General features: G+C 58.8%; 1 protein-coding gene across 6 annotated transcripts in view; it reads left to right on the top strand.

Annotated features, from left to right (window-relative positions):
• LOC122386293 (rho GTPase-activating protein 23-like) overlaps window positions 1-12787 on the top strand; it is a 116662-nt gene that overhangs the window by 62387 nt on the left and 41488 nt on the right. For all 6 annotated transcript variants that reach the window (XM_043375359.1, XM_043375360.1, XM_043375357.1 and 3 more), the window contains 3 exons: window positions 415-534; window positions 1008-1201; window positions 1626-1749. In XM_043375359.1, the coding sequence (XP_043231294.1) occupies window positions 415-534; window positions 1008-1201; window positions 1626-1749 (438 nt within the window). The remainder of the gene's footprint in view (window positions 1-414; window positions 535-1007; window positions 1202-1625; window positions 1750-12787) is intronic.

Raw genomic sequence — 12787 nt, 5'->3', positions numbered from 1 at the left:
TTCTTTGTCGATTTACCATTAATATCGCCGAGCTTAATTCCCGTAGTCACCTCTCTGTGATGTGTCTCCGCTGTACAAATGTCTGCGGCTCTCGGAACCGGCTGCCGGGCGGTAACAACTGTCTGGGCTGGGACGGCTGTGCGCCGCAGTTCCTCGATCTGACCCCTACCCTCAGTTGCCGGCAGTGGGTTGTGGTGATAACGTGTGTGTACATAGCTCTGACAGCATACCCGCTGGCCTGTCTGCCGCTAACCTGGTGTGGTCAGTCGGGACGTGGGTTTGCTTAGACGGATCAAATATGACCAGAAAAGACCAAATGTGATCTGAGATCTGACCTGAATCTGCCTTTGCCCTGACCTTTGACCTGTGCCCTGACCTGTGACTGACCTGCACGGGTATCGGCGCCGTTCACAGAGACGTCGGGAGCCGAGGAGGCGCCGCGCCGCCCGCCCCGCAGCGGCATCGGCAACCGAATGGTGATCGTCGGCGGGCCGCGACTGCACGCCGAGCCTCTCAACGAGGGGCCCTACCGGGGTACGTACCGCCCCTCTGAGCCCTCTGAGCCGCTCAACGAGGGACCCTACCGGGGTACGTACCGCCCCTCTGAGCCGCTCAACGAGGGACCCTCTGTAGGGTCCCTTGCTATTGCGCTATGCGCCCGGTGGTGCTGCGCTGCTCCTCTCCGTGCCGCCTCTCTTGTCTGATGCGTTTGAATGGCCATTATTGCTGTGCCTACTTCTCATAATTGTGTTATGTTTGGAGGGCGACCTCCTTTATCACCCATTGCTGCTCACCCCATTGACCTGCCCTGACCTGTCCTGCCCCCCCCCCCCCGCCCGCAGCGGACGGTCCGCAGAAGAAGGCGGTGTATTTTCTATTCACACTGCCCTGACCTGACTCTCCCCCCCCCCCGCAGCGGACGGTCCGCAGCAGAAGGCGGCGTGTTTCCGCACTCTCACAGCTGACCTGACCGGACCTGACCTGCCCCCCCCCCCCCCCCCCCGCAGCGGACGGTCCGCAGAAGAAGGCGGTGCGCCGTCGGCCGGAGCCGGAGCCGGCCGAGTCGGCGGCCCCCAGCAGCTGGCCCTTCTGCGCCGTGGACGCCGCCGGACGGCCGCTCTCCAAAATCTCCGAGGCCGAGCAGGAGGCCTCGCCGGAGAACGAGAGGAAACGCAACAGCGCAGAGATCATCGCCGGAAAGGTGCGGATGCCGAGGGAAGGGAGGAAGGGAGGGGGTCTGCGGCTGGCGGGGATGGGAGGGTGGAGGGACTGCTGCTGGATGTGGGGAACTGCTCGGTTTGCGATCCTTCACATTGACCTCTTGATTGGTGCAAAAACCTTCCAGCATCTGTGTGGAGAAGGTTTCTATAACACTTGCCTCACCGCGGGAGAGGGACCTTTATTGGTGTTTCTAGGAGAAGATTCTCATTGTTTGCTTTGTTTCCTGCAATATTGCATTCTGAGCGAAACTATGCCGAAATAATTTCTAGCAAGCAGCCTAATGATTGTTTTCATTTTTTAAATAAGTATGTTAGTTGCATGACATAGTCGGCTGGCGAACTTGCTTGGTATATGCTGTACGGGTCTCTCCACGAACTTCAGCTGACTTCTGTCCTCACCCTCAGGTCGAGGAGAAGAAGCACAAGGAGTCGATGGCGGCCGCGCTGCGGAGTCGAACCCAGCACCGCGCGCTCCGGCAGCCCTCCTACATGGCGGCCGTGCAGACGCCCACGCCCGAGGCCCGGCCCAGTGAGTACCGACACCTGGCGGCGGTGGCAGCAACTAATGCTTGAGCGCGGCGCCGCGGGCCGAGGCGTGGTGCCGTCAACAATAACATGAGATAAGACTCATTAGGTGTAGCAGGTGACTGGGCGTTGTCAAACAGGATTTTTGAGGTTACATTGAGTTGCCAAGCTCGAGAATTCCCTGTGAGAGTAGTTCACAAATTCCACACTCATCGTTCATCGTTCCCAGCATTCATTTCTCGAGTTTCCAAATGCTCTCCAGTTCTGTGTGGCGCTGCTCATACTAGCCATTTCCACGAGCCATTTAGCCATTTCTGCACTTCTTCCTCGTAGTTGTTCGGTTTGGAGGCGGCGGCACTGTGTGATGATCGTGAGGCGTTGATGAGTCAAAATGGGGAGAGCGGCCGAGCCAGCTGTGTCGGTGCTTCAAACGCCGTCCAGCTGGGAGCCGGGTCGGACAGGACGCACTGTCTGACGGAGCTGGGTCGGGCCTGTCGCACCGTCCGTCCGGCCGGGGTGTCTGCGGCTCGATGACTCACTGAGAGACACGATAATGCAGCTCTTTCAGCCGCCGGGCCGCCCGACCGCGCCGGGTCCCGGGGACTGGCCTGTTGAACTGAGGCGGGGCTGGGCTCCACAGGACTGGGGCGGGCCTAAGCTGGGCTCTCCAGGACCTAGGCGGCCTATTCTAGGCTGGGCTCTGTTGGACTGAGGCGGCCGTGAACCAGCTCAGTGAGGAGGGACACTTCCTGGTCACAGAACCCATGGCCAGTTGTGGATCCGGCGCTATCACAGGGGCCCGGCGGTAGTGCTGGATCCAGCCCTACCACAGGGACCCCATGACCGGAGTGGATCCAGTTCTATCGGACGGCTGTATGTGCCATGTACCATGGCCGGTGCAGGTTTCCGTCGGAGACGGAAAATCGAATCGACTTCACGCCTCTGCAGCAGCTGGATAAACAGCCGCCCGCTCCGTGCAGCTCCACAATGTAGCACTCGAGTACGGTCTGTTTGTGACCGGGATGTCACTGGAAATCAGTGGGACGTGTTGTGATTGGGCGTCGGTCGGGCGCCGGTACCAATGGGAGCAGCCTCCGCGCGGCGCTGGTGCGGCACTGGTGCGGCACTGGTGACTGACGGTGGACAGTGGGTCGGGTGGTGATGTGGTGTACGGCCGGTGGTGCTGCGCTGTAGCTCTCTGTGACAGTGTTACACCGTGACGGTGTGACGGTGACCGTTATCGTGACGAGTGAACCGGACGGGAGCTGACACGGCCCGGGGTCGGTGAAACGTCCGGGGAGGCTGGGGACGCCACCACCGCCCCGTGGCGACCCCGTGGCGAGTTGGCGACTCTGTGGCGACCCCGTGGCGACTGTCGTCTGGTGATGGGGAGCTCTGTCCTGCTGGCTCTGGAGGATATAGCCAGAGTCTGGACCGCTAATGGGCAGCTCTGGGCCGGTAAGAACACGCCTCACGAAATAGCGTCACGGCTACGGCTCTAGACACCTATTCGTCATCGTGAGGGCGTCATGCCTGCGGAAGGCACGCTGTTTATTTGGTGAAGTGACACGGGTAATCACCTCCGTCATCTGCCCTGCGACTGTTCGTCCCCAGCCAATGTTGTGTCGTGACGGCCCGTCCCCAGCCGGCCGTCTGTCGCGGCGGCAGGTCCCTGCCGGTGTCCGCAGAGGTAGCTCTGTTCGATTGGTCAGTGTGGTCGGTGGACCAGGCGTCGTGAGATGGGACGGCGATGGTATTCATACGAGGCCGACTGACTAGTCTGATCGGGAAGTGGAGTCGGGGTGGCGACTTCATTCAGAAAGCAGCTGCTACTGCCGGACAATGTTTTGGGGAGATGTGTGAAGAGATGGGAGGTTCTTATTCAATTTCAGCGATGAGCATTTTTCTATATTAAGAAGACTTACCACCGCTCTCATTTGTGGCAGACAGGATTTCCGTTGATATAGGAGGGCTATTTTTTCACCAGCACGTTGGTGATAAAGGAGGTTAACCCGCGCCCTGCTGGGGGTCCTGGATTTCCACGCCCTGCTGGGGGGGGGTGTTTGAACACCCCCCCTTGTAACTCGGCTCGTGGGCCACGTAGCGATACGCGGAAGGCGGCGTTCGAAAGAGCGTAAAAAATAATGACGAAATCACTTCGGTCAATTTTTTGGTCAGGTCAAAGGTCAGGTCACCAGAGGTCATTGAAGGCAAAATTTCGCCGATTTCCAGGTCGAATGTCGAAAATTTCCAAGAAGCCAACGCATAACTCGGGAACCAATAGAGCTACAGCGCCGCGGAAAAGCGCATTCGATAGCCCTATTAACGCCCTTTCTGAGTAATTCTCTCAGATTTGACCTAACGTCAACGGTTTTGCCTGCAGGGGGCAAAAACTGCAAAAATAGCCGATTTTTTCGAAAACAGTTTTTCTGTAATAACTTTTGACCCAAGCCTTGTACGAGCTTACTTTTACCGGCATCGTGTTCCTCTCGTCAAGACGCATCGAATGAACTATGTCTTGACCTTGAAAGGTCAACTTGAAAATTTGACCTCAGGTCAAGGTCATGACCTGACCGGAAAGGGTCATGTTGCATATCAGTCGATCCGTATCGTCGAGCTGAACACATCTAAGGCGTTTTCATCGCTCTAGCATGCCTCTATCAAAAGTTATTTGCGAAAAACTGTTAGATACCATTCGTGACCTAAGATGACCTCAGGGCATAAACAAGGGTCACGGACACCATTTTCAAGTTCAGTGTGTCTAAACCACTTGTAATTCGGTGTTTGGGAGTGTTTATAATGTCTTTCATCCAAAAGAGGCGCATTTCAATTTTCTCCCATTGACTTATAATGGGGAGGTCGCAAAATTGACCTGACCTTAGGTCATCGATATCAAAATTCTGAGATATACATTTTGTACATGCTATTGCTCTTAGCAATCGCTGAAAGTTTCAAAGCGATCGGTCACTCGGTGTAGCTATGACAGACATTGAAAGTTTTTATGAGGTGAGGTCACTTCAAGTGACCTGGTGACCTGACCTTGAATGACCTTGGTCTGAAATTTTCACAACATGTGTAGAATTGATGTATGGTAAGGTGTACCAAAAACGGCGGCGCTCCGCGCCGCCGTTTTTGAGATATTCGCGAAAAACCACAGGGGGGGGGGGTGTTCAAACACCCCCCCCCCCAGCAGGGCGCGGGTTAATGGGACCATTGACCTGCTGGTTCCGTAACTGTCTCGACCCATTTTAAACTCGACATGGTTTTAAACCAGCGAAAAGGCCAAAAAAGGTCCCGAAGTGGCGGTGTCGGGGCGCCGGGGTCCGGTCGAAACCATTGTGCTCCTCCCGGCTCGTGTCAGTAACGACCACTGTATCGGCGCTGGGGCGATCGTTACAGACTCGGCAGAGACGGCTCCGGTCCCCCGGTCACCGCCAATTAGTGGCGCCGCTTTCTCCGGCCGGCCGGCCGGCTCGCCCTGACCGTCGGCCGCGCCGTATCTGTCACCGGCGCGCGCCGCCCGTCTCTGCTGCGCCGTTTTTGCGGGCTGGGTGACGGCGGCGGCGCGCCCTTGGCCTCATAGTCAGCCGCGGCCGGTCGGAAGGAAGCGGGGGCGATAGGGAGTGAAGCCGGCCGGCCGGGGCTCGGAGGGTGGACTCGGTGGGGCCGAGCGGGGAGCAGCGACGGGTGTAATGAGGCCCACCCAGGCCGACCTCCCCGCTGCACCGATGGCCACCGATGGCCCCGTGTTATCTCAAATAGCAGCCCGTGTTTCGTTAGAACATCTGTGCATTTGTGAAATTAATGATTCACTGGGTAATCGCGATGGCCAAGCACCGTCTCGCTGTTTGCAAAGGAGCAAATCGCTGTTTATATTCGCCGATAAGGTCGGGCTTCACCGGCGCCTGGTGGCCGGGGCTGTCGAGGGTTCCCGGAATCCACATCATTTATCGGACGGGGCTGTCAGTGGCCCCAATGTTAACCCGCCGATGGCCGGTTTGCTGTTTACGTCCGATATCTCGCTAGTTTGCAGGCTGGTTCCTGGCAGTGCGACCCCGGCGATACTGTCCGCCGCAGCTCCCAAACTGTAGTTCCGGCGCTCGGCATCTTATTTCTGTGCCCAACCCGCGGGTAGTGACTCTTCGACTGGGCTGCAGCCGTCCCCGTGTGTCTCCGACTCTATCCCGGTGTTCCGCGGACTCTCACCTCCCCGCCCCTCCGTCCATTGAGCCGCCCCACCGGGCTCTGGCAGACGTTTGAGGCGCGAGACACACCTCCGCTCGGGCGGCGCGGCGATCCACGCTGTCGGCCGGAGGAATTTCGCCGGCCTCCTGGCGTGTCAAGGCGGCCTTGGGAGGCCGGGCCGGGCCGGTCCGACTACGGAGCCGGACCCGCAGGGGCGGGGCGGGCCGCGCTGGACTCGGAAATTCGCACCGGCAGCGGCGGGCTCTCCCGTGGCAGCCGCGCTGGCTCGGCCCTGCTCAGTGCTGGATGGATCACCGGTGTGTGGTGAGAGAGGCCGTCCGTCGCGCCGCTGTCGGTGTCGCGCTCTGCTCCGCTGACTGAGCTCCGTCGGCCGCGCGGACCGTGTGCGCGCCCGTGTCGGCCCGCGTCCGCCGCGGCGGCGGCGCCGCGCCGCGTCAGTCCCGGCTGCGCCGCGCACGCCGCCGCACGCGTGTTGGCGCCGCGCGTCGTCGTCTACGGTGCTCCGTGCGGTGCGGCGTGTACTGTGAACGCATCGTCCGGTGTGACTCGAGCTGAGACTGCGTGGAAACTGTGATGCGTTTCGTGTCGGTGGCGCTGGACGTGCCGCCGTGTTGACTGACGCTGCCGTCACCTTGGAGAGCTCCCCGGGAGCTCGGTGCGCGCGCCGCGCTGTGTAAGAAGCGCGGTGAGCTCCCTCGGAGCTCTGTGGGCGCGCCGCGCTGTGTAAGCTCTGTGAGGTGACGCTGGTCGAGGAGATAGGGCCGGCGGCGCGGGCGCGCGGCGGGTCCGCCCCCGCCGCCGACGCCGCCCTCCTCGCCCATGGAGCGCTGGCGGCGCGGCGCCTCTCTATGGAAACGTCGTTCATCGGTCAGTGAGTGGCGTGAGCAAACGTCTGCCGTGGCCGTGGCCCCCCGACTCGTCTGACCCTGAATGAGAGTTTAAATGTGATTGCTAGCAGGGGCAAACGGGTACCTACATATCAGCGTTCACGCCGTAGCCGCTGCTCCTCGCTAAGACTGGCGTAATCAGGGATGTATTGGGATTTTAATCGTATCATTTTCAGGCCAGTGACTAGGTAATGTAAAGCTGGAACTTCCGTTAATTGACGTGAATGTGAGGGGAAGTACGGCAGGACCGCGCACTCGGCACTGTCCGCCTAGATTTCCTGGAAGCCCCGGCATCACGCCACATTAGTTAGTTGGCCTGATGGCCTAAACCGTGCACTTACGAGTTGTCTCTTCATATTCCATCTGCGTTCCTCTCTTCTCGATATCAGTTTCCGCTCTCAAATTCATTCTCTTCCTGCTCCAGATCTCTGCTTCTTCCCGCTCTAGATCTCTGCTTCTTCCCGCTCTCGATCTCTGTCTCTGCGTGCGCTCGATTTCAATTCCTCCCTCATGCTGTCAATCCAGGATCCGCCGTTCGATACGAAATTCGCCGAGCGATGTGGGCTACTGGAGCCGACAGATGGGAATGGCGATATGCAGAGTGACTCGCCGCCGCGGCAGTCGTAGCGGCAGCAGCGCTGGCCACTGCCGGATAGCTGCGCACGTCAGGGCGACGAAACCGGATTGGACCGAGGATAGGAAAGCAGTAGGGCACTCCAGACTGCATATGGAACACCTGGTGTGTTATCTGAGGATACCAAGCTGGGAGCTCCACCGGCCAATGCAGTTAGAGGTTGTCTGCTTGTGCGACGTTGAGAGCTGAGCCTCACTGCGAACTGGATCGGAGGCCTGAGAGTCACCTAAACACGCTGGAACTGGGCGTGATGAGGGATGATGTGCCGCCAGCCGCGCCTGGTTCACCCGTTTGCTGGGCGTGCTGTCGCTGGCCCGCGCCTCTGCGGCACTCTGTTTATTGTCACGGTGACGCCCCGCTCAGGAAGTGGTGCGCCGCGGCGGCGCGCGCCGGGCGGCGGGCCCTGGTCTGGCGGTACACACGGCACGGTACTGTCGTGGCACAAACGACGCAGACGGCCACGGGCCGCGTCACGTGCCCCGTGTCGCGCCGGCCGGCCCACACGGCGCCGACCTTGGCTAGTTGGGTGAACCGGCGCGGCTGGACAGTCTGCACTTGCAGGCGATCTCTGCTGGCGGCCGGCTCAGTCGGCCGTCGGTGACGGTGGGATGTGTGTCCGTCTTAATATCGATGCTATCTCAGCACTGTCAGGTGCACTCGAACTCTTCTGAGAGGAAATGGGTCTCCAGATGGATTGCGGGAGACATCAGACGAGGTGGGCTTTAAAACCTACACGAGTTTAGAGGCCACGGTAACGGCACCTGTGTAAAGCTTCATCGCTGACGTCTCCCTGGCGCCATCCTCAATCTACCGACATGCGCTAGTTCTTCGCCGCCCTCATCATGGAACATCCTTTGCTTTCGTAAAGGTCTTCCCTTAGTCACTTCTCTGTCAGTCTTGCTCAATCTTGCTACTTTCTGCCCGCTTGTCGAATGGCGGAAGCGAGAGCTATGGTCGGAGAGACAAAATGACGGACGGAAGGAATCCTCCCTTCCGCCAGGCCGCATTCCGCGTTCCGGTGCGGTCGTTGCGCTTACAGCCGCCCATTGTGTGAATCATGTGGGCCTGGACTCGACATGAGCTCTGGAACTGTTTGGGGTGTGGTCGGACATTGGGCTGATCCAGACACCGGCTGACGCTGCGCGGGGCGCGTGGTTTCCACCAATTGTCTGTCACCGGTATGACATTGGTCAGACCCGGCGCTGTCTGACTCTGCGCCGATCCGACTGATCTGCTGATCTGGGGCCTCCAGGTGCCGCTGACAGTGACCGACACTAATCCGACTCTGACACGACACTGGCCCGATGCTGGGCGTACCCGGCACTGGCAGGCATGTCACTGGCCAGGGACCGATTTAGGTTTCAAATTCTTGTTCGATCTACCAGCCAATCCGTCATCGTGAGTTCCTTTTGCTGCTATCGCCTCCAGCCTTGATGCGAATCGATTGAACGCGAAGGCCTTCTGGGAGAAAGACGTACCTATCTGATGTTTTGCCATGAATTGAAAACTTCCCGATGCCGGAAGAGTGTGTATCGGTGACCAGATCGCCCTTAGACGTCCATCGCAGCGACGTTGACCGTGATGAACTTGTCGGCGTCGCTGTATCGGAGTTGGCGGTGGCGTTTACAGGTTCCCGGGACCCTAACACAGCCGTACATGGCCGCGAACGTGTTTGGGCCCACGGGGAAGTGTGGTGCGCAGCTGTATACATGTTGCAGGCACTTTAGAAAATCAGTCATTTTGTAAAATGCCTAGGCATTTTACAAAAAGACTGCTGTTTGAAAAATGACTGAACGCAACCAGGCTTTTTTCAAAATGGCTAGCCATTTTACAAAATGACGAGGCATTTTGCAAAATGCCTGACCAGCATGGAACGTAGATCCCACTACAGATACTATGGCCAACAGTTTTTGGACGTCTTCCTATACCCTTTAGGTACGTGTTCAGCCTGTAGCTGATCGATTTGAAGCTCTGTGATGACGACAATGCTGAGTAACGACCAGGTTGAGTTGCAGACTCGGCTGTAGCATAAAGCATTGTTTAGTTAACGCCGTAAACGCTCTCTGATCACAATGAATATTAAAGCAATAATTAACAAAACACGATTAATTTTGTTCTGTGGCAACAGCTTTGAGTACCTACTTGCATGGTCCCAGTTAAAAATATCAAGCTCCACATCGGGAGAATCATCACGTCGCTTGGCGTAGGACGAGAGCGTTGGTTTCAGAAGACACTAACGCCTAAGTGTGTGGGATCGAATCCTCGCGACCTCTAACAGTTTTACAGATACAGGCCGGCATAGGGCCAGTCGTTTGTTGACGCTCCAGATCGATCATTTTAAATCCAGCAGCGTCGCTGACGTGGGGGTTGGAAATGTCGCGGGCCTGCACTTCTCAAAATGAGGTAGGTATGGACTTCCCACTGCTGGACTCCTCTGGTCATGATGCTGGACTCCTCGGTCCACCTACACGCTACCAAAACTTATATAATTAGGTACTCGTATCTACAACACGCTGCTCAGTCATTTTGTAAAATGGCTAGGTATTTTGTAAAATGCCTAGGCATTTTGCAAAATGACTGGAGAGTCAGTCATTTTGTAAAATGCCTATGCTTTTTGCAAAAAGCCTGGAAAATCAGGCATTTTGAATAATGCCTAGGCATTTTACAAAATGACTGATTTTCTAAAGTGCCTGCAACATACATATTTCGCAGCGGCGAGCGTCCACCGGGGGCCTCCTTATCAGGACGACCAGAAGTCGCCCGCATACCGGCGCCGAATACCTAACTGGAGCGCTAGTCCCATCTGTTTGGACGGCACCTTCCGGGATTGGGGTCGGAACGGCTTGGAGCGGGTGCGACGCTGCTGATTCCCTTATATCGTGGCGCGATGCGGGTGGGCCACCGGGAACACTGCAGCGCGGTATATCGAGTGGGCAGATCGCCCCCGCCGCTGCGCCCCCGTCAGCTCAGCACGTGGCGGCCGCGCAGGGTCACGGGGCTGGGCGGCCGCCGCGGGACACGGCTGGCGGCCGGCCTTATTCGGGCGCCGACAGCCTTGGCCGGCCGGGTGCTCGGTACACATGGCGCCGGGTCTGCCGGCGCGCAGAGCGGCCCGCGGACGCCGTGCGACCGGCGCTGCTGTTTGCGGCCGGCGCGCGGTGTGGACCGTGCCAACCCGCAGCGGGGTCCCACGCGGCGCGGCCGACACCTTTTCCGCATTGCGTGCCCGAATTCCTCGTGGCCTGGTCGGAGCGCCGGCTCCTATCGGTGCCAGATCGCTCCGGCGTCAGGGGTGGGCGCGGAGACCGACAATTTCTTCGTTCGTCTCCGTCGATCGGCCGATCCAAAGCGTACGACTGAGTGCGCTTTGAGGGCGTCTCCTGGGCGTTCTCAGAAAGATCGCGCAGATTGCCCGCTCCCAAAGCTGTAATCGAACCTGTTAAATTCGGTATATGGTAGTCAGTTATGAGCTATGACTTATTCATCTACATTAATCTAACATCTCGATCTCGTTTGCTCGTCGTTTATGCATACACTGTGCGGTGTGGCGCCGCTCGTGTAACGCCCCCGCCACGCGGTGGCCGTGATGCTGGCAGTGCTGCCCGTGTCGATATCGGCAGCAGCTATCGGTTATGAGCGCGGAAGTGTATACCTATCACGCGGTGTGGGCGCCTGCTCTGCCGGCCGCTCGGCGCCTCTGCGGACCCTCAGCGGACCCTGCCAGTCGTGTGTGGGTTGAACCGGAGTACCGCGGTTAGACGCCGCGCCGCGCTGCGGTTACCGGCGGTTACCCGAGCCGCGCCCCGCCGCGGGCCGAGCGACGGTTAGACCCGAACCAGTCGCTACGGTCTGTAGTCTCCAGGCAGACTCGTAGTGTCCTGCCAGGCTTTCTCAGTCAGTCACTTTCAGTCTCGTGTCGAATGTTTTTCCAGCTTCCTGTATCGGACCGTGCAGCGACCCCCTCCACCTCCCGTTCGGATGCCCAGCCGGAGCTGCCGCCGTGACCGTCGCTTCTCGCCATCTCCGTCGTCTCGGGGTCGCCTGTGTTGGTTTTGGTGGACAGGTGCCGAAGCTTTCCGCCTCCGCGTCGTCTCAATGTCGCTCGATGGGGGACGGTCCGGTCACCCTGTTCTGGCCGGACGGACGGACGGCGCCGTGAGGAATAACACTACCCACGAGCGGGAGGCCGTGCTGTTTTTGTTAGCTTATCGCCAGTCCCCCTGGGAGAGACACAGACTCTGTCCGGGCTAATTTTGACGGTGTTGATGGATCACCAGGGAACTGCGGGGCCGGGACGACACCCCTGAGGATTTCCAGAGCTCCTGGCGACCGCGGAGACCATGGAAAACAGATCATCGAGTCAGGAATGGAGGGTGCGATGTTTCGAACGGATTTCGGGGATAGTGTATGAGGTAGTGCCGGGGATAGTGGCCAATAATTTTGGTCATAATAGTGCCAGAACTAGCACTTACCAACGCCTCGGCAGTTCCTTCGCCGGTTCCCCCGTTCTGACACGCTGGACTGACGCATCACATCATTGCAACACACATCCGCGATGTCGGACAGCGCGAACATCGCTTAGCCGACCGATACGGCCCATTGATGGCCTCTGACACGGAGGCGCCCAGTCCGGCGCTGGCCGGCCGCGACGCAGTTGGCCGTGTTGGGAGCGGGACGGGCCGAGGGCAGATCGCCGGGGTGCTGTGCCGGGGTGGCCTGACCTGGAGAACAGAGAGGTCCCACCGACAGGGGAAACCACCACGGCCAGATGCAACTGATCTGGGTGACCACCGCATGTCTTCCTGGAGTTGTGGGACACTTTGGATTGTTAATGTGGCTGGATGCACGCGGTTTAGCACACAATGCGAGAGGCCGACGCCAGGTAACCCCCGCTCCCGTGATACACATCAGCGGAGTGAGGCTTCGGACCCGGTGCGTGGAATGGAGGGCCCTGGCTCTCGGACCGACCTGCATAAGGCTCGCCCTCCAGTTTTCATGATCTCTTTACTGAAAGCTGGGGCTGTTCCAGGTGACATGTCAGCATTGACGATGTCACCAGAATACTTTCCTGGCTACAGGATGGAGGCCGAAGCTCAACGGCGTTCCTTTCTCGCGGACGATTACAGTGCCGGTGCCCCCGCCCGGGTCTATTGCGTTCCAGTGAGGCGCGGGTCGCTGGTGTCCTTCCTGTACCAGAGTGAGACGCGGGTCCTTTCGGGTCCTTTCCGCTGTGTTGCCGCGGCGGCCGGCTCATCGTTGTCCGCTCGAGCCCACAGCCCGGCGGTAGCTGCGGAATGTGGACGTGATGTAATCGC

The sequence above is a fragment of the Amphibalanus amphitrite genome, unplaced genomic scaffold, assembly GCF_019059575.1.
Source record: "Amphibalanus amphitrite isolate SeventyFive unplaced genomic scaffold, NRLGWU_Aamphi_draft 000246F_arrow, whole genome shotgun sequence".
Lineage (NCBI taxonomy): Eukaryota > Metazoa > Arthropoda > Thecostraca > Balanomorpha > Balanidae > Amphibalanus > Amphibalanus amphitrite.
This window is presented reverse-complemented; position numbering and strand designations above follow the sequence as displayed.